Below are 24,474 nucleotides of genomic sequence, written 5' to 3'. Positions count from 1 at the left end.
AGGGCAGGAAAAGATTATTTAGCCCCTTTCAGAGATCCTGGATTCAGATAACTATCTCTCTTACCTTGTCTATCCACAGTACCTGTCCTTGCTTCTATAACTCATATCCTCTAATAATATAGAAAGAGGACATTTGGCTTGTTGACAATGCTGCCTCTCAGAATAATCCCATTCTCCCATTTATTTTCCTACAACCCATATTGACTTATAAAACCCTTTAGCTCCCTCATTCTCCAAACACAAACTATGAGGGCTAATTTATAGTAACCAGTTTACTTACTAATTCTAAATACCCATATCTTTTGATTCAGAGAGTTAAACATAGAAACATAGAAAATAGGTGCAGGAGTAGGCCATTCGGCCCTTCGAGCTTGCACTGCCATTCAGTATGACCATGGCTGATCATTCAACTCAGAGCCCTGTACCTGCTTTCTCTCCATACCCCCGATCCCTTTAGCCACAAGGGCCATATCTAACTTCCTCTTAAATATAGCCAATGAACTGGCCTCAACTGTTTCCTGTGGCAGAGAATTCCACAGATTCACCACTCTGTGTGAAGAAGTTTTTCCTCATCTCGGTCCTAAAAGGCTTCCCCTTTATCCTTAAACTGTGACCCCTCGTTCTGGACTTCCCCAACATCGGAAACAATCTTTCTGCATCTAGCCTGTCCAATCCCTTTAGAATTTTATATGTTTCAATAAGATCCCCCCTCAATCTTCTAAATTCTAGTGAGTATAAGCCTAGTTGATCCAGTCTTTCTTCATATGAAAGTCCTGCCATCCCAGGAATCAATCTGGTTCTTGACACCTTGATAGTCACAATCGGCTCTTGACATCACCATTAAGTGTCCTGACACCTATTAATTAGTTTGATTTGAAATTTCCAACAAGACTAAAGGTTTTCTCTGTTTAACCTATTAACATATTCAATGCTTTTCATTTAGATAATCTTAATCCTCTGTACTGAAACCTCCCTTAAAAGTCTGTTGCCCATATCCTGAATTGCACCAAGTTCTTTTCACCCGTCACCTTGTGTTTGCCAATTTGTATTGGTAATGCCTCTTACTCTTGTCAAACATTTTTGTGGGCTTCTTCCTCCAATCTAAGTAATTTCTTTTAACCCAATAAATTTCAAAGGTTTAGGCCCTCCTCCAGTTCTGGCATCTTGCCCATTCTGGCTTTTCATTGCTTCATCAATGTAATTCAACTCAGATGCCAAAACTTAAAAGTTTTAGTAATTTCCCTCCTTCATTCCTAAATTGCTCTTTAAAACCCAACCCTTTCAGTTAAGTTTTTAAACTTCTCCTTGCATATTTCATAAAGTTATTGAATTTGCCTATTTTTTTAACCTTCCCTTAGAATTTAACCCTTTCACTCTTTTATCATTCTTGTACCTCACTGTACTGCAATATATTCTGTGAATGTGGTGCATAAAACTGAGTGAAATATGACTCAACCCCCACCCTGAAGTTTAACCAGTCTCCCACATTCTGACTTCTCAATTTCAAACTTGTTTTTCTTGTTTTCTAATCATGTATAGTTTCATCCCTGACACCAACTTCCTAACCATCTCTCCTCCACTTTCCTCCTTTAAGGTGACCTTTTAAACCTGACATTTAACCGAGCTTTTGTCGGTACCAATGCTTCATAAGGCCTGGTGGCCATTTCTTTATTTGATACAGCTCTTGTGAAGCACCTTGAGATGTTTTTACTATGTTAAGATGAAATTTTATTGGGAGTAATTTTTTTTTAATGAAATGCCTTAATCTGTAAGCTGCAATGATTTTTGGGCTGATTGGTAAGAGCTTTGTCCTGGGAAAGACCTGCTGATTTGTGGGACACCTGTACTGGTCTGCAGTTTGCTTATGGTCATTGCCTCTCCACAGTGGTGTGTGGTTGGAGACACTTACCCAGTCGGGTGCAAGTTCCAGGATTCCATAGTTTACAGGGATACCACATTTGCAGACAATCCTGATCTTAAGGACCCGAGATACAGGTAAGGATCCTTGTTCATCACAAGTTCACTTTGAGCCCTCATGAACTCCATGAAGTTAACTGAAACAGGTGAGATTTGGAATATTTTCAGCTCTGACTCACAACAGGCTGCTGGAGTCTATGTTCTTTGATCCTTCCAACAATTCATTGGTTGACTGTGCTGACACATTGTCTTTCCTCATTTTCCCTCAATGCATTTGATTAGCCTATAACCACTACCTCACGGATGTTAAAGGAATGTCCTCACTTGAATTTCTCTCTGACTTTAAGAGGTTCCTTAAAATCTACCACCTATCTTAACCATTCCTAAATGTATTCAGCTACAGAACATCAGTAGAAGTTAATGTAGGGGTGAAGGTAATTGACAATGCTCTATTGGGAAGGGGATTAGAAGGGGGAGTAGTAATCTGTTGCTCTTTGCCCACAATACGAAGACTCACCATTAATAGAATAATATTCAATATCCTGAAAATACAGCAAGAGAAAGAGAGGATTCATACCTTCATAATCCTTCTTTATTTGGATAACTATTCAATAGTTTGTCTCACTTTCTTAAAATAGAAGTGTGCAGAACAGTTTTAGATTGAGAGTAGAAGGTTGCTGCCTTGGTAAAGCTTATGCTATAAACAATTTTGTTTCATGTTCGACAGCTCGCTTTATGGGATTTATGAGCCTAATTGTGGTTTGGATAAAGTGCTGATGACGTGGGGCCATGATGGTAAGTGGTGATAACAAGTACAACACCATGAGTAGTAACAGGAGATCTGCAAGGGAGCTCGACCTGATGAACTGTCCAAACTGCAGATGTAGAAGGGAATGTTCAGCTGTCAAGTGGGTTCAGGTGCACAGAAATGTAGTAATTTTATGCATTACACTGTACTGATGCCACAAAAATAAACAAACTTCATGATATACGTGAATGATGATAAACCCAAATCTGGTATAGGCCTCCTTTGTAGTCTGAGAGTGGGAAGAGGGCAGAGAGAGGGGAATCATGATTACAATAAGGGGAAAGGCAGAGGGGAAGGAGTGGAAAGCACCAGAGAGATATTCTGTAATGATTAATTGTTTGGAATCAAATGACCTTGCCTGGTGTCTGAGGGTTGGGTGGGTCTGTACTTGTTCTACCCCTCACCCCAGCACTCCTTCTCTTCCACCTGTCCCACACCCCTTTCTCAGCTCACCATTCCTAACAGATTTTGCTCCCATCAGATTTACAGACCTGCCCTTCACTCCACATTGACAAGAACAGGACTGTGCAAAAGTCTTCGGCACCCTATATATATCCCTATGCGTGCTCTTTCTAGCATCAGAAGAATTTTATGTTTCAATGAAACTGCCTCTTATTCTTCCATATTCAAATGTATAGTCCCAGTCTAGTCTCACCTTATAAATCTGGCATCCCAGGAATCAATCTGATGAACATTTGCTGACCTGCCGTCCCCCCCATTAGAATGATATCCTTCCTTAAGTAGGGAGACCAGACGTGTGCACAATATTCAAGATGTGGCCTCTCCAGAGTTCCAGATAATTAAAACAAGATGTTTCTACTCTTGTGTTCAAATCATCTTGCAACAAAGGCCAAAGTAAGTTCAATATTACCACCCCCCACCCGAGTTATTACACTGAATGATTTGTAAGGAAGAAAAGACTAGAAGGTCATTTCAAAGATAAATTATGAAGGATTTGGAAAAGAAGTACATAAACAGAGATGACGAAGCAGCCAGTAAATTATGTGGCAGCTTCAGCTGGAGATTTATCAGTGCAGGCATGATCGGTCAAATGGAAGGAACTGTGCATGAAGTTCTTTGAACCCAAGACAGAGTTACAAAGACAGTCAGTGAATGAGAAGGTAGCAATTACCATCTAGAACCAGCTGATTTAGAGGGACAAGTCCTATTAATTGCAAAAGTATAAGGTGGAGCCAAGTAATTATTGAAATCTACATAGATTTGTCTTTGAAGCTTTTACAACAGGCAGCTTGGTTGCATTGAACATTGCAATTTGCTTGGTTAATGTGATGCAGGACTACATATCTGCAGGGGAGGGAGAAGGGAAAGCACTGAACACAAAATCCATTTATAATTCTGTTAAGGTCACACTCTGAGAGCAGCTCTGGTCATTCTTTTTATTATTATTGACACATTTTTTCCCTTTTAGCACATTGGTTGTGTGCGTTCTTCCATGGATTCTATTGTGTTTATTTTGTGGGTGCCTGCAAGAAGATGAATCTCACAAGTTGTATACATACTTTGATAATATATTTACTTTGAATTTCTAAAGCTCTGGTTTCTCCCTTGCAGAATATATGTATAATGTGCTGAAAGCTAATGGATGTAAACTTCCTGAAGAGGTAATTATGAATAAGTTTTGTATCTTCTCTGGGTGTCTACCTCAATTAGTTGGATAATCACAACAGTCATTGTGATTACTGTCAACTATCCAATGTACCATGAAATCACTAATTCAATGTTGGCTGAGTTAGTGACATGACCAGCTTATAGTCATTAGTTGATAATTTTCAGAAATTAAAACACATGATCCAGGCCAATCCAGAGAGAATACTACAGTTGTTACTGAGGGAGAGCAGTAATCATTAAGACAGGGCCAAAGGTGAAGTATATTACCAATAAAGTTGTACTGACGGAGATCAAGAAAAAGTTTCAGATTAATTACCTTTTATCACAATAAAGAAGTGACAACACAAGTGTGTTGAGTTGTAGAAGGGAGAGGGTGGAAAGAACAGAGAAATTTCTGTGAAAGGGTGCAAACAAAAGGTGGCAAAGTAAAAACTACTTTTAAATGCCAGCTAATATAGTCAGAAGAATAGAATCAAAGGAAAACATGGAAATTGGAAATACAAGACTGGTTACAAGGAATTATAGAATTCAAATATACACCCCTTCCCACTGCTGTAATTTTTTTCCTTACATGTTTTTCTTACTTTGCCTTTTCTGATGGAGTGCTGCATTGTCAAAGTGGCAGTACTGAGATACAACTGCACAGGTTGGCGATACAGTAGACAGACATACTTTATTGATCCCGAGGGAAACTGGGTTTCGTTACAGTTGCACCAACCAAGAATAGTGTAGAAATATAGCAATATAAAACAATAAATAATTAAATAATAAGTAAATTATTCCAAGTGGAAATAAGTCCAGGACCAGCCTATTGGCCCAGGGTGTCTGACACTCCAAGGGAGGAGTTGTAAAGTTTGATGGCCACCAGCAGGAATGTCTTCCTATGACACCCAGTGTTGCATCTCGGCGGAATGAGTCTCTGGCTGAACGTACTCCTGTGCCTAACCAGTGCATTATGGAGTGGATGGGAGACATTGTCCAAGATGGCATGCAACTTGGACAGCATCCTCTTTCAGACACCACCGTCAGAGAGTGCAGTTCCACCCCCACAACATCACTGGACTTACGAATGAGTTTGTTGATTCTGTTGGTGTCTGCTACCCTCAGCCTGCTGCCCCAGCACACAACAGCAAACATAATAACACTGGCCACCACAGACTCGTAGAACATCCTCAGCATCGTCAGGTAGATGTTAAAGGACCTCAGTCTCCTCAGGAAGTAGAGACTACTCTGACCCTTCTTGTACACAGTGTTCTTTGACCGGTCCAATAATGTAGGAGCTCCAACTGGTGAGTGAGGCAGTACTGGTGGAGTAGTTAGAAATTCTTTGCTAAGGGAGTATTGGTATGAGGGTATGTCTGTCCTGCCTAAGGGACAGTATGCAACAAGCACTGAGAAGTTAGTACTGTGGGAGTCCTGGGAAGAAAAAAAATGGGGGTGAAGCATTGTTCTGATTTACAGACAATTTTAAAGTATTAAGTATAAGGCTGTCCCTGGAACGTGCAAGGATTCTGCTCCTGGAAACTACCTTTAAACTGATTTTCCATAGGTCAAAAATGTCCATTTTCTATCCATAACTATCACTAAACCTACACTTTTTTCCCATTCACTAAGCACTAACATAACCTATAATTAAGCTAATTGAATATATATTGTATCTAGTCATTACTTTAAAAAAGTGAATTGTTTTATTACAACTAACTTGAAAAATGGTTTTAAAACTTTTTGGGAGAATTCATGTTGTCAGATTTCTGTAGGTTATGTCATTTGTAATTTGGGAATGCCCTGTATTTGTAGCAAGTTTTATAATTAAAAATGAACGTATTTTTTGTGTGTACAGGGGGTTGCATGACTGTCAATTACTTAGATGCCTATTATCCATTTCTGTCTGTGTCCATTTGGTGGGCCTCTGCCTTGACTTGTGCATGCATGCCTATTGTAGGGACTGTACATTATCCGCTACCATTCATTCTATCCCTGGCACACCAAGGGAGATTACATGCATCTCTGTAACAGCAAAGATCTGAAGATGCTGGAGTGGGTTAAAGATTTCAAGTGAGTCCATTAAAAATACCACAAGTTTTTAAATAGACATTCTGTATATTTGATCTTCCAATGTTTTAGGGAGACACATCAGACATGGCAGCTCAAACTGGAGGAACTTTGGCAACTAGTTAGCTATAGTCAACTGGCATTATCTATAGAATGCCCTGGGTTTACTACAAATATCTAACAAGGTCAATGTTAAGGATACTAGGGGAGTGTAACAGAGTTAAGTGCCAAAGTCACTAATTTTGTCACCAAAGTCAGTGCAGTGCCTCTGAAGTTAGCACTGGAATCACCAGAGGTATGTCAAAGGGGCCAGTGTTCAGATTGTTGGCAGAATGTAACTGGCATCAGTGTTGAATAGAAGGTCACAAGGGTGAGTCATTTGTGGAATGTCTGTAAGACACAGGAGCAGAATTGGACCAATTCAGCCCATTGAGTCTGCACTGCTATTTCATTGTGGCTGCTTTATTACTCCTCTCAGTTCCATGCTCATACCTTCTCCCTGTAAATTTTGATGCCCTTACTAATCAAGTAACTATGAACCTCCACTTTAAATATATTCAATGACTTGGCTTCCACTGCCATCTGTGACAATGAATTTTACTGATTCACTACCCTCTGACTAAATAAATTTAGTAATTTATTACCTCATCTCTGGTCCTAGACTTCTCCACACAATATTTGATGGGGTTTGATGAGATCTCCCCCTCATTCCTCTGAACTCCATCAAGTACAGGTCTAGAGCCATCAAATACTCCTCATGCATTAACCCTTGAAATACTGAAATCATTCTCTTTAACCTCCTCTGGACCCTTTCCAATGTCAGCATATCTTTTCCTAGATAAGGGGCACAAAACCACTCACAATACTCCGTGTGGTCTGATCAATGCCTTATAAAGCCTCAGAATTACTTCCTTGCTTTTATATTCTAGTCCTCTTGAAATGAGTGCTAACATTGCATTTCCCTTCCTTACCATTGACTCAACCTGCAAGGTAACCTTTTAGTGAATCTTGCATAAGAACCCCCAAGCCCTTTTATACTTCTGATTTTTGAATTTTCTCCTTTTAAATAGTCTGTTCTTTTATTGCTACTACCAAAGTGCATGACCATACTATTTGCTGTACAATATTCCATCTGCCACTTCTTTGCCCATTCTCCCAAACTGTCCAAGTTCTTCTGCAGACTGCCTGCTTTGTCAACACTACCTGCCCCTCCACCTGTCATTGTATTGTTCGTAAACTTCTGAAAATCCAGCACACAACAACCACTTACTCTCCTTTGTCTATCCTGCTTATTTCCTCAACGAATTCCAAGTTTCATCAGGCAAGATTTCTCCTCAATGAAACCATGCTGTTAAGTATTTTATCATGTGCTTCCAAGTATGCAAAAGTCTCACACTTAACAATGGACTTCAACATCTTCTCAACAATTGATGTCAGTCTAATTGGCCTATAATTTCCTTTCTTCTGCCTCCCTCCCTTCTTGAAGACTGGAATGACTTTTGCAATTTTTCAGTTCTCTGGAACCATTGCAAAAGATTTTTGAATTACTGGTGGGTGCACAATCTCTTAAGCTACATTTTTCAGAACTCTGGTGTGTAGTCCATCTGGTCCAGGTCTTCAGACCTTTCAGCTTCCCAAGTACTTTCTCCTTGGAAATAGCAACCACACTTATTTATGCGCCTTGATTTTCTCAAATTGCATACTGACTTCTACAGTGAAGACTGATGCAAAATATGTAAGTTTGTCCACCATTTCTTTGTTCCCCATTACTACCTCTCCAGTTTAAATTTTCTAGCAGTCTACTATTCACTTTTACTCCTTATATATGAAACCCTCTGGTTTCCTTGGCTGCTGAAGTCCAGGGAAGACACTCTCCTGTCCCACCGAACTCATAAGATTGAGACAGCTCTTCCACCCCAAACCCAGTTTGTGTGGGCACTGTGCAATTTGTTACCCTGTTACAAATTAGTGCCACAAAATAACAGTATACAATTAAAGGAATTATATTTATGAATCTTAGCTTAAGGGTTAGTGAAGAAAAACAAAAAAGGGCCCATTTCAATTAATAGTCAAATGTGCACAAGTTGGAGCTCACTTTGAACACCTCTGTCACTCACACGCTGGGTTGGTTCTCGGTCAGCATGAAAGCACACATACCTTCCGAACGTCGCTGGCAATCCATCTCGAACAAAAGGGTCTCCCACTGGGTTGTATCCTATGACCGGCTCTCCCTAGCATTTTCTCTCTTCATCGACCCGCTCCCCCCCTCCTGAACAAAAGCCTCAAGCTTCACCGAGAAACCTCCCCTCAGCTCTACCATTGTAATTGGACAGCACACATCTCTCCTCATCCCTCATCTTCAACAATAACCCAACCAAGCTGAAACCTGAACAGGCTGCTAAATGAAATACATACAGCATAACAGTAAAAATATGAACCAGGGCATTACATATATCTGAAAAACATTTGGTATCCACCTTTTCTCTCATGATTATTTTTTAGTTACTTTCTGTTGGCTTTTAAGCTTCCCAATCCTCTAACTTCCTGCCAATTCTTTGCTAAACTGAATGCCAACTCTTTTCCTTCTATGCTGTCTTTGATTTCCCTTTTCAGCCAACTTCACCTTATCCTCCCTTTAAGATATTTCTTTATCTTTGGGATGTATCTTTCTTGTGACTTCCAAATTGCCATTGCCATTCCAGCCATCATCGCTGGTAGTGTCCCCTTCCAACCAACTTTGATCAGCTCCTCTCATATGCCTCTGTAAGTCTTTCTACTCCGCTGTAACACTGATACATCTGACTTTAGCTTCTCCCTCTGAAACTGTAGGGTGAATTCTATATGATCCCTGACTTCTAAGGGTTCCTTTACCTTAAGCTCCCTAATCAAATCAGATGTCCCATATGATCAGTGCTTGTGGATTGTTATGGACTATTTGAATCACTATGAATATGGGATGGTGCTGTTTGCACAAAGTGAATCTGAAACTGAAGTTTGGTGTTAAGGATAAAAGTCTATGATGATCATTTTAGGGGGAGAATATGACGGGGTAGGAAAGAATGTAAATGGGATATATTGGTAATGGAAAGGGGCTTTCCATGTTAATTGCTTTTTCCTAATGTACGCAAATCATTCTGTATCAAGTTTAATCTTCACAAAGGATGTGAAAATGGGCTGATATCAGCATTTAAAATAGAAACAGGAAGAGAGAAAGAGATAGAAACTGATGGAAATAGAGGGTAATTACAATATTTTAGGTTAATTGGATGAAGTCTAATGGGGTACTATGAGATGAGAATGATTACAGTTGGGCAGATTGAAGTTATGGAGTAGGGTGCTGAGCTATCGGAAGCTATGATGGACACTTTAGGTGGAAAAGGCTGTGATGGGAAAGGGTTACAATGGGATGATTAGTCAATAGATGTTGAAAGCCTTTTGTTAAAATAACAAATCTCTTTGTGTCTCAGTAAGTTCGATCTGTACACCAAGAGCACTGATTTACCTGATATAAAGAAGCTACAGCCCTATTATCAACAACTGATTGACAAGTATTGTCCTGGGAAATTACGTTGGTAACCAGTGGAACACTCTCCTGGGAGATGATCGAAAACAGCAAGTATGAGTCACAATGTACTGAAGAAGCATATCACTGCAGCTGTTAGAAATCTGAAATAGCAACACAGCAGTCAGAAATCATCTGTGCAATGAAAAAGATAGAGTATATGATATTGATTAAAGATTTTGAACTGCATTCTGAAACCAATGATGACCTTTAGATTTAGATCAATAAATGTTCAAAATTCACGCATTTCCAAGAAACACCTTGCTCTCAAATGAAAATATTGCCCATGTTCCACAGTTTTAAGCTTATCCTGTTATTTAGCTTTCAGTATTATGTTTTACCAGTAATTCATCAACCCAGTGCCTTTCTAAACACCACTGCTGACAGAACCCCTGCCTCTGCTATTTCTCTCCTCCATCTGACATCAAGCCCAAGAACAAACTTTGGAACAAGCAAGAACCTTGAAGATAAAAACAAATGTTGATTAATATGAAGTTTCTGATTACTTAAAATACTATTCTGAATTTTACTGGTAGCAGTAGGAAGAGAGGTACACAAAACTTTGGAAAACACAAATACTCCAATGCTAAATTTATAGGACCCACAACTTTCCAGTTACAAACAGCACTGTTGATGTGCAACATCTTCAACCAAGTGGATGAATAGCTCAAGAAAACATTCATCTGGACTAAGTGATGATGTGTCATAAAATGAGGAATTGATGTCAGGTAACTATCGTGGAATGCAACGCATCATTTCTGTTTAGCAGCTTTTCAACTGCACTAAAAAAATTAAAAATCAGTAAGATGGAAGAGATGGAGATAATGAAGGGAATGTATATGAGGGGTGGACACCATGCAAATTTAAATATAGGTAGTGGTGGTACCTACAGAAAATGTAAAATAACAATTTACAACAGGAAGTATTGGAAACTGAGGCACAAAATACTAGAAAGCAAATCTCTACACCTGCTAGAAATCTGAAATAGAAATAGAGCACAAGAAACACTTACAAGATCAGATGGCATCTGTGGAATGAGAAAAAGAGTAAATCATATTGACTAATGCTTTTGGATTTCACTGAAAGAGGCTAAAGACAGGCTAGAATCAGAGTGCATTTAAGAATCAAAGTGAGGGGCATCTAGAAGTTCAGGATGCAGGACAACAGAATAATATAACAGAAGAGGAGGCATGGGGGAAGGAAGCTGAAGGTAGTTTGACATGAGGACAATTCTAATGTCCCATAAAGACACAAAAAAATCCCATGGCTGCATTTTATATTTTGATGCTGTGGATGCAGTTAAATGAGTTGTTCAAAGTGAGAACAAGTTCAACTGGGAAAGAGAGCTAATGCTGGTGGAGACCAATTTGAGAGAAAGGCCCCCAGGACCTTTGAAAAAGAGGTTGATATCAATGATTTCTGGGGAGACTAAGTTTGTAATAGAGCAATTGCCTCTTAACAGAATTCTCTTTAACTTAGTCTACTTGAACACTAAACCAACAGTTGGTTCAGTAGAAAAATTTTTGACTACACCAGAGAAATGATAAAGTGCCTTCCTTCAGTCCCCACTGGAGGGTGCAAGCTGCTGCAACATTCATTCACCTCCTTATGTGGTAAGGCATCCATTCAGTGTTTGGAGCACCAATGATAGTTTTCCTCACAAGCATTGTCAGATGAAGAAAGTAGGGCATCAGCATGGTGCATGTCTGAAATTGACTCTGTTCATGGTGAAGATCAGAAACTGCATTAAAATGTGAAGTTTATAACTGAAAAGTAGATCTTGAATCTCCAACAGCACCTGGTATAAACTTGAACACCATCAGAATTATTGTCTTGACTATTCATTCCCTTTACCACTGGTGCACTGTGGTTGCCATGTGTATCTTCTACAAGACTGTCAGCAACATACCAAAGAATCTTTGATAACACATCCTGAACTTACAGCTTCTGCAAAGAATCAGATATATACAAATACCACATTTCCTTCATATTACATCCTACCTAGGATTGGAAATATATTCCAGATATGTAGATTTAGATCACTGGATCGAAATCCGAGAGCTGCCTTCTAGGAGTTTCTTTGCTGGATGGACTTCAATGATTCAGTTTGTGGGTTACCACCAATGTTTCCTCTAATGTGAACATACCAATGTGTACAAAAATATTGTGCTGTGCAATTTTTGCCCAGTGACATGTGCATAATGAATAATTCCTTCAATTAAAAACAGTATAGATAAGCCAGTTCTAAAGTCTGCAGACAAATCATTGCAAACTCCATGTTGTCAACACCACTCACATCAGAAACCATAAAAGGTAATGTGTTTGTTCACAATTGTGTAATATACTTAACATGCCTGCGAGGTAGATGGGACAACCTTTTGTGCACAACTTAAGTTTCTTTGTATGCCAGTAGCGAAAGGTGTGTGCATACTCACATCTAAGAAGGAACATTGGTTACTGCCACTTCTTAAGAACAAACAAGGTTGGATAATAAATGTTGCTATGTCATCAGTGATCATGTACTAGAAGTGAATGAAATAAAACATTTCCCTAGCTTTTTTCTTATGTATTGACTGGAGTTTCTAATGTTTGACGCATACCAAATACATTTCAAATATTCAAAAATTATTCCAGGACCTCACACACACTACTCCATTTAAGAAAATTTTCATATAAAACCAGAATCCAGAGAGTTCTGGATTAGTTACAGTTGGAAAGTTTTATTGCAAGAATGAAATTTTTGAGAATTCCTCTCAAACAGTTTACAAATGGCTATGGAGCACAGCACATGTCATTGAGAAACTACCCTGAAAACAGCACCAGATTGACTCAGTGACAAGATGAAATACAATTAGAACGAGGACTGAGAAATCCAACCCACCCCTTCATTTCCCAGTCTTAGATTGGAGCCAAAAATCTGAGTCTGGGTCATGGAAAGGCAACTTGGATTTCCTGATCCATTATTGATACTAGGTAGCAAAAAAGTGGCACTGTGACACCATCTGCAGGACTGAATAAGGACCAATGGACACTGGACACAGATTTAACTCTCATACTAGAGCAAACACTGGCCACTCACCTGTTCAAAAGGGGCTTGGCAGACAGTTATGCACCTGGATGTCAACTTGTTTCTACTCAGAAGAAACTTTGTTGATAAATTATCTCCAGTTACTTGAGACACAGCACAGAATAGCCTCTTCCTGACCCTTTGAGCCATGCCACTCAGCAACCCCCAATTAACCCTAGCCTAATCACAATGACCAATTAACCTGCTAACTGGTGTGTCTTTGGACTTTGGGAGGGAACAGGAACACGTGGAAGGAAACTCACCCAGATGACAGATGAGGCCAGAATTGAACTCCGAACTCTGATACCCCAGATGTAATAGTTTTGCGTTAACCGCTATTCTATTGTGGCACCAAATGTTAAGATAGTGTTCATTAGACTCTACATGATTAGTGAATCATCATTTCATGATTGTTGCTGACTGTTAAAATGATTGTTAGACAATCTAATCCCAATACAATTGTGCCTAGAGGAATCTACAGACGGCATTAGTGACATCCACTGTCACCATGCTAAGCCTGTCCATTAAATACAGCACTTAGTGTTTATAGATGGTGATAGAGATAATATATGATAGAGCCCACAATTAGAAACCATTTGCCATTTCCAATCTCCAAGCCAGGTCATTAAAGGCAAGATGTAGAAAAATTTGCGAGAATAATTTCAGTGAAGGAAAACATAGCTTAGGGGAGAACCATTCCCTGATGAGTATAGAAGACTTTTAAAAAAAAGTAATCTGCTTCTGCCTCCTAGGGGTAGCCCCAGATAAATCGTTCCATAGGCAAGATGTGATATCTACCTCACAGCAAGTGTGAGATGCAGTCTGGCAAGATGATCTTTCCTGCAGAACTGGAGAAATGAGTGGAAGAGATACATATAGAAAAATATAAATCAGTAAAGATTGTGAAAATTATTTTCTTTTGCGAACATTCGCTGGTAAATATTCATCAGTGGGATGCTGCATTTTGCCCTCAGTCTGCCGGAACTCCTTCTTCCTCCTGCCATAATCTGTCTTCTCATCAACACCAGCACCTGCTTTCCCCACTGTTGGCTTCAATCGGCTCCCCTTGGCCTTGCGGTTCATCAAGGCTTTAAGCCAGGAGATGAGGATAACGGCAATGAACAGACCCCTGATGACACATTCCCCAGAGTAGGGCTCCACTTGCTTACGAGTCATTTGCAGGATAGATGGCAAAAGATCCTTCACTATCCGCTTTGGAAATGCTTTGTCCTGTAAAACAAATTACATTTAGAAACTAGAGGCAAGCACAGGGCAGGTATGGCATGGGATAGAGACGGCAGTAGACAGTTCGATTAGGGATGGTGTGGGTTCAATATAAATTGAGAGAAGTTCATTTTGTACTAAATACCGGTTGTATTCACCCTGGGAGAGTATAGATAATTTTACTCTGTAATACACATTGTACCTTCCCTTGGCATGTCAAATGGGACAATGCAGGAGGAGCTTTACTCATATTCATTCCATGCCAGGTTAGCTGCAACCTGCAAAGTTGGTCTCACCTTGAAGCCATATTCATGTAGGAGTGATTCCAAGTTGGGGTCTCCTAAAGTGACCGAGGGGAAAAATTCTTCCACATGTTGCCGAGTCCACCAATCTTTAAGTGAGCTACAGTGAAGGAGGGGCAAAATGGAAGGTGAGGGGTGAGGAAAACAACAGAGAAGTGTAAGATAAAGGAAGGCACGGAGGATAGGATCACAAAAAGCAGGAAGGGGAAACATTAAGGGGTAAAATATTAAGGAAAATAGAAACATGTTCATGAAAATAAGATTGAGAGAAATTACATCACAGAACTAATCTATTAAACCTAACTATCTGTTGTAGTGGAACAATGGACATACACTTGCCCTCTTCTATCTATACAGTCAAATTTTTTAAAAATTCCAGTTTCAGGATACAAGTGCTGCTGTAAAGGCAAAGAATCATTATTAAATGCACTGAGAAAGCACTGAAGGGCTGCGTTCCTTCCGGCTGAAGTTCCCCAACGACGTTTGTATTTTATTGTATTTAAAGATACAGCCCTCCCAGCCACACTGCCAGCAACCCACCGATTTAAACCTAGCCCAATCACAGGACATTTTACAATGACCAATTAACCTACTAACTGGTACGTCTTTGAACCGTGGGAAGAAACTCAGACATTCATGGGGAGGATGTACAAACTTCTTACAGATGACATCAGGACTGAACTTTGAACTCCAATGCTCTGAGCTGTAATGGTGATTTGGGTAGAGTTCCAGCGTTAATCCATGGTATGAAGAAATGGTGACACATTTCCAAGTCAGGATAATGAATGACTTGGAGCAGAATCTGTAGGTGGAGGCTTTCCTACATACTTGCAGATTTGTTCTTCTTCCTAGCACAGGTCCAGAATTTGGAAGCTGCTGTCAAGAGTACTCCAGATAGAAAAATACTATGCATGTTGTAGATGTTACATCCTGCAGCCACTGTTGAAAGGGTGCTGATAAAGTATGTCCTGTTTAACACATACAAAATGCTGGAGGAACTCAGTTCCTCCAGAATGTTATGTGTCTTGCTTGGATTTCCAGCATCTACAGATTTTCTCCAGTATGTCCTGTTGGTTGGTTGTAGTGTGATACAGCATGGAAACAAGCTCTTTGGCCCACCAAATTCATGCTGACCATCAACCTACCTACTTATGCTTTTCTGACACTAATCTTATTTTATTCTCCTCATATTCCCATTAACTTCTGCACCCCTCCTCCAGACTCTACCAGTCACCTCCTTATTATGGGCAATTTACATTGACTAACTGAGTAACCTGCACAGCTTTGGGAATATGGGGAGGAAGCCAGAGCATCATGAGGAACCTCAAGATGCAACATGAACACACAAACTCAAAGTACATCTATATCACCATAAACAACCCTGTTATGTTATGGGCATACTCAATAAATCTAAAGAATAAGAACCACAAGAGAATCAATGAAAGACCAGCCAACTAGGGCATTCAACTAGAGTGCAGAAGTAAGCAATAAGATACAAGAACTTGAAAGTGAGCCCATTGGCTGTGGGAACACTTCAATGATTGGGGAAGTAAAATCATCCTCTTTGGTTCAACAGCCTGATCGTTGAGGGGTAATAACTATTCCTGAACCTGGAGAATCTTGGGGTAGTTGCACCTACTTCCAGATGGCAGCAGTGAGAAGAGAGCCTACGGACAAATCAAGAATTATAAAGCTCAATCGTTTAATTGCATATTGTGTACTGTTTGTTATTTCGTGGTGCTGATTTGCAACAGGGAAACACATCACGCAGCATCCACCCAAACAAGATTTCTCAAGTTTGGCCGGGTCAGAGGCCGTCTTCCCTCAGATTAATGCTGCCAGCCAAGCCCAAGGGTTACACTAGAAACAAATCTAAAGTCTTTCCCTTCTGCAGAAACTTCTCTGGTCCTGTGTTCTACATGTCAAGCATTTACTGCTTGTACACATGGCTCCTTTCCAAATGCATCTAATGACTAGAAATTATCTCTATACATCACCCTTGCCACTTTTCCTCTACCAAAATTTGAACTCTTTGCTGACATTCTCCTGTAATCTGTTTTGCATCTGAATACGATTATGCACCTCATTCTTTTAATTGTATCTGGCAGCACCTTATGAATCAACAGTTAATTCTTTCTGTAGTGTAGAGCCTAGTTCTGCAGAGTTTCTAAAACAGGTCTTCAAAAGTCTCTATATTTGCTCATTCATGACTATTATGCTTTTAGATCTTCGCCTGGTGATAAAATATAGACCTTAATTTGTGTTTTCTGGCCTCCAAATACTGAGGAGCTGCCTCATATGCCTTGTAAATTTATCCCTCCAAATTGATTTGAAGCACCCCTTCATTCTGGCTCCTAAAATGGACTATATTACATCTTTCAAACACCAAATCACCCTCTCCTCATATTCACTCTTCCCTCAGCACTGTTCTCAGTATTTGGGAAAATTGCTGTACTGGAGCCACTCACCTGTCAGTGCCATACTTGGTATACCAGTACTTGTAGAGTTGGGCTCTGATGTAAGTAGGAGGTTTGGTGCTGAAGGCATAGTTGGACTTATCCACTTGCACTAGGCGTATTACTGAAAATAAAAACAGATATGCATGACTACAATAGTGAAACATACTATAACGGGGGTCGGCAACCCGCGGCTCCGGAGCCACATGTGGCTCTTTTACGTCTGTGCTGCGGCTCCGTGTTGCTTTGGGAAATAATTGGTTGTGGCGACCCTTTTCCTGGCACATCCGAACCGACTCACAATTAGATAGCCTACGGGGGTTTGCGAGCACAGAGCTTTGGAGCCTCTGCGCCATGGGGGGGGCAGGTTGAGGGAGGCTTAAAAGTGAGGCTGAAGATTTTGAATAAAGTTTTTTCCTTCGACTGCAGTTACCGACTCCGTGTCGTAATTTTAGCGCTGCGTGTAGCACACCGCTACATGGTCAGTATTTAATTAAAATGTATTTTATGTTAGTTTGTTAGTTTTTGAAATGTAAATCTAAATTTGAAGATTATGGTGATCTTGTACAATCTAAATAAGACGTTGTGGCGACCCATTTCCTGACACATCCGAACCGGCTCACAATTAGCCAGCGTTCAGGCTACGGGAGATAGCCTACGGGGGTTTGTGAGTACGTGTCTTTTGCAGCATCCGCACCCATGGGGGGCGGGTTGAGGGAGGCTTAAAAGCAAGGCTGTTTAGTTCGAATAAAGCTATCTTTGACTGCAGTTTACTGACTGCGTGTAGCAACCGCTACAACGTGTTTTTACCGCTGGCTGTCCAGAGGGGAGGTGCTGAAACACTTTGTCGCGTGTCTGGAAGAAGTGAAAACTTTCCTGGGCAGCAAAGGGCTCAACTTTCCTGAGCTGGAACAGCCAGAGTGGCTGGAAAAGCTACACTTCATGGTAGACATGACAGCGCACCTGAACACGCTGAACACAGCTCTTCAGGGGAAAGGACGCAGAGCCCTGCACATGTTGGAGGATGTTTTGGCATTCGAGCGCAAGTTGACAGTGTTTGCCAGAGATTTACAGAAAGACACATTGTCTCACTTCCCCAATTTGAGAGAGTTCAAACAAGGTCACGACATGATAAATTCGGAGTATTTACATTCTGCAATCATCGTTTGGGAAACGCTTCTGTGAGTTCAGAGAGGAAAAAAACACATTATCCTTCCCGGTCACTCCCCTAAGCATCGATCCATCCCTACTGAATACGACTGCATTGGCAGGTGTGAGTCAACCTGAACAAGTATGATAAATATTTTAATTGCCTATTATTTTACGTATATTCATATGTTTTCATTGTTCAGTGAAATAGTCCTTTTATTTTTCAGGTTGACAGCTGGCTGACGTTATTTTTGGTTTGCTGCTGGCGGCAAATTTAAGTTTGGCGTTTTTCATAAATACAAGAAGGACTCAAATAGACGTTGAGTATTTTACTTCAAAGTAACCTTCAACCCAACGTCTTTTTTTCGGAGTTCAAAATGTTTTTGTTGCATGCAGAAATGTAATTTCGTTTTCTCTGCAGGAGTTCATCAATTTCATAAATTCAACACATTATAGTTTGTTTATACATAGCAGAAAGGCAAAAAAAAACGTTGTATGCAGTGTTATTTCATTTTAAATGTCAAACGGGTTTTGCGGCTCCCAGTGTTTTCTTTTCTGTGGGAAACGGGTCCAAGTGGCTCTTTCAGTGGTAAACGTTGCTGACCCCTGTACTATAACCTGCAGTAGAGAAGTGAGCAATCCTGTAACAAGAGGATTGTTGCAGTAAGAGGTCTTGTACCCCATGCAATAAAACAGCAAGAGGTCCTGTAATCAGTTCAGGATAAATACAGGTTGATCATCTCTATCCGAAAATCCAATACCGAGAAACTCTGAAATCTGAAAATTCTCTGAGCACTGACAATACAGCATAAATGGAAAAATTCAAATGCTGAGGAGCTGCTTTGTATATCTTGTGAACTTATCCCTCCAAATCTCTGAAGCACCCCTTCATTCTGGCTCCTAAAACAGACTATCACACTGGGAAGGTTCCCAGGTGACGCACAGGTTTGTGACGCACCACAAACAGTTCTGAGAAGTGACCTCATATACCCTGAGTGGGGCCCTGTTGGCACCAGTTTGTTTTTAGCAGTCATTATAGACAGACCTTTGTGCTTTACGCGGCACAGTCTCTGACCTATGCCCATGTTCGGTGACGATGAACAAAGTGATGACTTTAAATTATGTCAAATGAGGAAAAAGACTATGTCAGGACTCCTTACGTACACAAAAGGGATATTTTCAAAGTCTGTCAATAAGCTGGGAGAAGTAGATATCGAAGAAGTTCTTAACATTGATAAAGAGGCTCCAGTTGTTCATTCAATTACTGATAGTGAAAAAGCTGAAATGGTAATGAACAGTCATTGCGATGATAAGAGTGAAGATGAAGTCAATATAGTTAACACAGTAGAAATGGTGCTTAAAGACAACAGGATGAAAATGTGTAATGGACATATTGAAGGGCTAGAGCACCATGCATTCATAACAGAACAAGAAATCTTATCAAAGAAAGAAAATCATATGAAAGCAAAGAAAGATTGCTATGACAAAAGCAGATGACACAAGAAGAAACATCCAGTACAGGACCTATTCATCCCAAGCATCTATGTCCAGGACCCTCAACCACTGCTGATGTTCCTCTTCACAGTGTTGTCAATGACGATGAACCCTCTCCCTGAAGTTTCTCAGACCTGATGAACAGTAGTTGTAATGTTTTGTGCTGCATTTAACTTCTTCTGTAAGCAAAGATCATCACCTTTTTCGGTAAGTACAAAACATTTTTCAATCAAATCTGAATTTCATCTCCACCTAAAATCCCAGGTTTCAGTATAACAATGCCAGCGTCATTATTGCGTAAAAATAAAATGTTGACTTTTTCACAGATTTCATTGAACTTAATTACAGGTAAATGTAATGATTGGTTTAGCGTACTATAACTTTTTAAATCAAACCACAGCATCACAGGTGGGGACTAAAAGCCTAGCATTGTTTGTTTTTGCTGAACAGCTGATTCTGGTTTTCTCCCGATGCTGCTTTTGTTACCATGCACACATTATATTTTCATTATATCAATGGTATGTAGTTAATTTTTTTACTGTTAAATACATGTGTGATAAACAAATGTAGGACAAAGATTGCTTACCAGTAGAACATAAATTCAGAGTTAGGAATGGTGGCGGCACCAAACAGCCACTGACTGTCCACATGGGTGGTTGAGGTAGTGACCATTTACCTTTCTGATGGTTCAATGTACACATTATTAAAAATAGTACATAAAATTACTTTCAGGGAGGGTATATGTACAAGTTGCATGCGTAATGTAAATGGATTTCATGTTTAGACATGGGTCCAATCCCTAAGCTATTTCATTGTATAGATGCAAATATTCCAAAGACCAACAAAAATCTGAAATCCAAAACATTTCTGGCCCCAAGTATTTTGGATAAAGGGTGCTCAAACTACATTGGGTACAAGACATTTTACAGGTTAACAGTGAAAGACCCTGGCTCCAGTGCTCTGTAATCATGAAATGTAGGTAGTGTGATATAGCAGTGAGAGATCCTGAAGCTAGTGCAGCTTAACAGTGGGAGATGTAGTGAACAGCAAAGTACAAGCAAGAGACACTGCAACTATAACGGGGACGAGATTCACGGCACTTACCATCAGCTTTTCCCTGGAGTAGCCTATGGACAAAGCTGGTGAACCAGGGACTCTGCCTGTGGTGTCCGAGAGCAGCAAACCACATTTGCCAGTCAAGCCTGGGCTGATGTGGGGTCACCAGAGGTGCGGGCAAGCTGACGTTCCCCGGCTTGTACATGAAATCAATCTCCTGAGAAAATGAAAAGACCCAGAAAGGGAATCAGACACAAGCATGGGACCAGAGTGTCTAGCCTATGGACGGTGCACCCTATTCAGGACAAGGACTGTGAGGTTGCTCCACAATTGGGCCAAGCATAGGAATTCGAAGCTGTACCACATTGACAGGAGAACTTTGGGACGAATGGACGATTATTTCGTACTCACAGAATGGGAGCTATGTCTAAATGGCAGGGTGGGTACATGGCAAGTTCTGAGGGAGATGATTTGAGCCTAGCAGGACCTAGAATTAGTTGCACCAATAAATCCAGATTTATGCAACAACCCTCCCCCCCCCAACCTGCTTGCATTTACTAACCCTGCTCCCCATCACCTTTCATAGCTGCTTTTGAAGCAATCTTACCGTCCATTGTTGGCCATCATAGCTTCCTTCCACTACAACTTCTGGACGGCCTCCCACTCCTGTCATTCTCCGGAACAGTCCATAAGAGTTGACCAACTCATAACGGTCGACCACTTTGTATAGCCGCAGGATCTCGGGCCGAAGGCTGGAACTTGTTTCATAATCAATAAAGGAGTATGGTACCTGGGATGACAGAAAATTAGAGTACATTAGAATGATGTTGCTTCCATCAGTCACTACAGCACTGACTAAAAACCACAAACAAACCAGACTTGAAGAGACTCTCAGCAACACACACAAAATGCTGGAGGAACTTGGCAGGCCAGGCAGCATCTCTGTGAGAAAGTACCGTTGACGTTTCGGGAACAGACTCTCACCTAATACACCCTCATCAGCAGTGGACTCAATCCCAGCAAAAACACATCACTGCCATCCATAACCACACAGTGTACTGAAGCACACACCATTCCACAGTTTCAGCAATTTCATACACCCCTCCCCCTGATCTCACAAGGGAGTGATTGCTTGTGGCAGAAGAGAATGGCAAAACTATGTGAGCAGGAGACAAATCCTAGCAGGTAGAAGGATGTGTGGACTGCTCCTGTGGAACAAGTATATCGTAGCTTCCTCTTCAATTATGTCAGATTGCAATCAATAAACAATGAGCCTCGGTCTTAAATAGATCCATCCTCTCTTCTTCCACTTTTCATTAAGCATTCACACTATACCCTTTCCCTGGTTGGGTCATTCATTCAAGATTTGCTCTCCAAAAAAAAAGGACCAGATTATTTTTTTCCTGAACCTCCTCTCTCTCTTTAAATTTGTCACTTGTTCTGGAATTTGTACTAATCATAACCACATCAAAAGGCTTCAAGTTAACTGTTCCCTTGGAACTTTAGATCTGGATTAACTGGCTCCCAATTCCATTGATAATTGATCCCCTTTCCTCACTCACGCCTTACAAAGGATAGACCCAGCCTAAGAGATGACTGGTAGTCCTTGGTGATGTGGAACTGTATGCAGTTGTCCATGGGTAAAAACAGAAAATATCAAAACACACAACAGGTTAGGCGACATCTATGGGAAAAGTAATTTAACATTTTAGATCAAAGATCCTTTGCCAGAATTCTAATCTCTTCATTGATGCTGCCTGACCTGCTGAGTGCTTCCAGAATTTTCTATTTTTTCATGTTTTCAGCATGTACATAAAAAAATTTTTTCCATTCACTGTTGTCCAGAGATGCCAGGGCTCACGATATTGTTGGCCCTAGACATGCTTTCATTCTTTACTTGTTCATCTGAGGCTTATGATGCACTCAGATTTGTGATCACAGAAATATCTCAAGCTCTACCAGGCAGCTGCCACTCACCAGACTGACAGAAAACATAGCAGCAGCAGCAGAGGCAAACACGACCCATGAAGAGGTAGCCCACAGCTTAGCAAAAAACCCTCTTGTCACCAGGGAGCTAAAGGAGAGAAAAAGAATGTTATGACTAAGATGCAAAGTGACTTCATTAAATCACGTGGTAAGGGAACCAAATAAACTAAGGTATACGAATGCTGTGAACCATCATGGAAAGAAGAGGATTCCACCTGCACCATAAGGATGATTCTACCTGGACAAAGCTTTGGGAGAAGCAAGGGTACTAAGTGTATTCCAGCTGAGGGCTTCAGCATTTCTCACAACAGTGCTTTGGTAACATCACTAATGACCTAGCTAGTTCCTAAACGACATAGCTGGTAATCTGGGTCTGCAGTGCAGGATCCTGAGGGATGAGAGATAGACTTACACGATCTTGTGCTCATTCAACTATCCACTGCAGATACTGGCAAACATTACATTGACAGAAATTTTATTTTCACAGTTTAATTACCCACCACTAGGATAAATGGAATAGATTCAGGAAAGATTCATCCCTGGGAAGATGAGTTGCAAAGGAATTGTGTTCCACTACATGGTCTGTTATATCCCAGAGTATCAGTACAATTAAGGTAGATGATCAACCCTGGTTCATAGTGTTACGAATGATGAACAACGCTGATGGGCAGAAGGGTACAGAATCGCCAATGCCCCCACCCCCTTTTGGAGAATCGCAAATCGCTACTATTCCGATGCTGTTATCAAGGGAGATGAGAGAGACACAGGAAAGCTGCCAAGACAGTTGTTATTGATAAACAGCTCATGTCAGTTAATGAGAGAGAGGGACAACTGAGAGATACACAAAGTGGAATGTCTCCTCCTAACAAAAGCGGAACAGAACCACTGATTACTGCTATTGTCTCTTGGAGAAGGATTGTTTATTGAGTACTGTTCTATTCATTGAAACCCCAGCATTGATATTATTTTTGTGTATTTTTACTAATAAATACTGTTGAAAATAGTATCACCAGACTCCAACTGACACTTCTATCTTTGCTGGTAAGACACCCAGTTACGGGGTTCATAACAATAGAAGAATGCAGAAGGACACGTTAAGCGCAGCATCAGAAATACCAGGACACGAGGTACCAACCTGCCTAAAGAACAACATAGGACTCTAACATTCACAGTAAAAGCAGCATGCAATAAGCAAAGTTAGCTCCTGACACCCAACAAATCACATTAATATTCTGAATTCTTGCCGCATCTAGTCATAGCGGCGGACAACTAATCTGCTAACACAAAGAGGAAATTCCAAGAACACCTCTATCCTCAATGATAGTACAGCTTAGTAAGTCTAATCACAAACAAAAAAAAAATCTGCAGATGCTGAAAATAAAAGCAAAACACTGGATGAACTCAGCAGCCCAGGCAGCATCTACGGAGAAGAGTAAACAGTCGACATTTTGGGCCGAGATCCTTCATCAAGACTGGAGATAATAGATGAGAAATCAGAGTAAGGAGGTGGGGGAGGGGAGAGGTGAAGTAAAGAGCTGGGAAGTCGATTTACTGAAAGAGATAAAGGGCTGGAGAAGAGGGACTCTGATAGGAGAGGACAGAAGGCCATAGAAGTAAGAGAACGGGGGGAGGCGCACCATTGGGAGGTGATGGGTAGGCAAGGAAATATGGCAAGAGAGGGAAATAGGAATGAGGAATAGTAAGGTGGGGGAAGCCATTACCAGAAGTTTGAGAAATTGATGTTCTTGCCATCAGGTTGGAGGCTAGCCAGA

The 24,474-nt window shown here is 40.6% G+C and overlaps 2 protein-coding genes across 5 annotated transcripts in view; one reads left to right on the top strand and one right to left on the bottom strand.

Moving 5' to 3' along the window:
- Positions 1-12,533, top strand: part of miox (myo-inositol oxygenase) — a 20,144-nt gene extending 7,611 nt beyond the window's left edge. The window contains exons 6-10 of the mRNA XM_059987143.1: positions 1,886-1,995; positions 2,645-2,712; positions 4,298-4,347; positions 6,297-6,409; positions 9,874-12,533. Of these exons, the coding sequence (XP_059843126.1) occupies positions 1,886-1,995; positions 2,645-2,712; positions 4,298-4,347; positions 6,297-6,409; positions 9,874-9,982 (450 nt within the window). The 3' untranslated portion in view covers positions 9,983-12,533. The remainder of the gene's footprint in view (positions 1-1,885; positions 1,996-2,644; positions 2,713-4,297; positions 4,348-6,296; positions 6,410-9,873) is intronic.
- The window catches only part of lmf2a (lipase maturation factor 2a), a 27,054-nt gene continuing 13,827 nt past the window's right edge, over positions 11,248-24,474 (bottom strand). For 3 of the 4 annotated variants that reach the window (XM_059987138.1, XM_059987137.1, XM_059987139.1), the window contains 6 exons: positions 22,694-22,790; positions 21,324-21,506; positions 20,765-20,933; positions 17,030-17,141; positions 14,556-14,661; positions 11,248-14,265 (listed from right to left, as the gene is read on the bottom strand). In XM_059987138.1, the coding sequence (XP_059843121.1) occupies positions 13,945-14,265; positions 14,556-14,661; positions 17,030-17,141; positions 20,765-20,933; positions 21,324-21,506; positions 22,694-22,790 (988 nt within the window). In that variant the 3' untranslated portion in view covers positions 11,248-13,944. The remainder of the gene's footprint in view (positions 14,266-14,555; positions 14,662-17,029; positions 17,142-20,764; positions 20,934-21,323; positions 21,507-22,693; positions 22,791-24,474) is intronic. The other variant, XM_059987140.1, reaches the window with a different exon arrangement.

The sequence above is a fragment of the Hypanus sabinus genome, chromosome 13 (genome assembly GCF_030144855.1).
Source record: "Hypanus sabinus isolate sHypSab1 chromosome 13, sHypSab1.hap1, whole genome shotgun sequence".
NCBI classification, from domain to species: domain Eukaryota; kingdom Metazoa; phylum Chordata; class Chondrichthyes; order Myliobatiformes; family Dasyatidae; genus Hypanus; species Hypanus sabinus.
The sequence above is the reverse complement of the archived record's forward strand: the minus strand, read 5'-3'. Positions and strand labels throughout refer to the sequence as shown.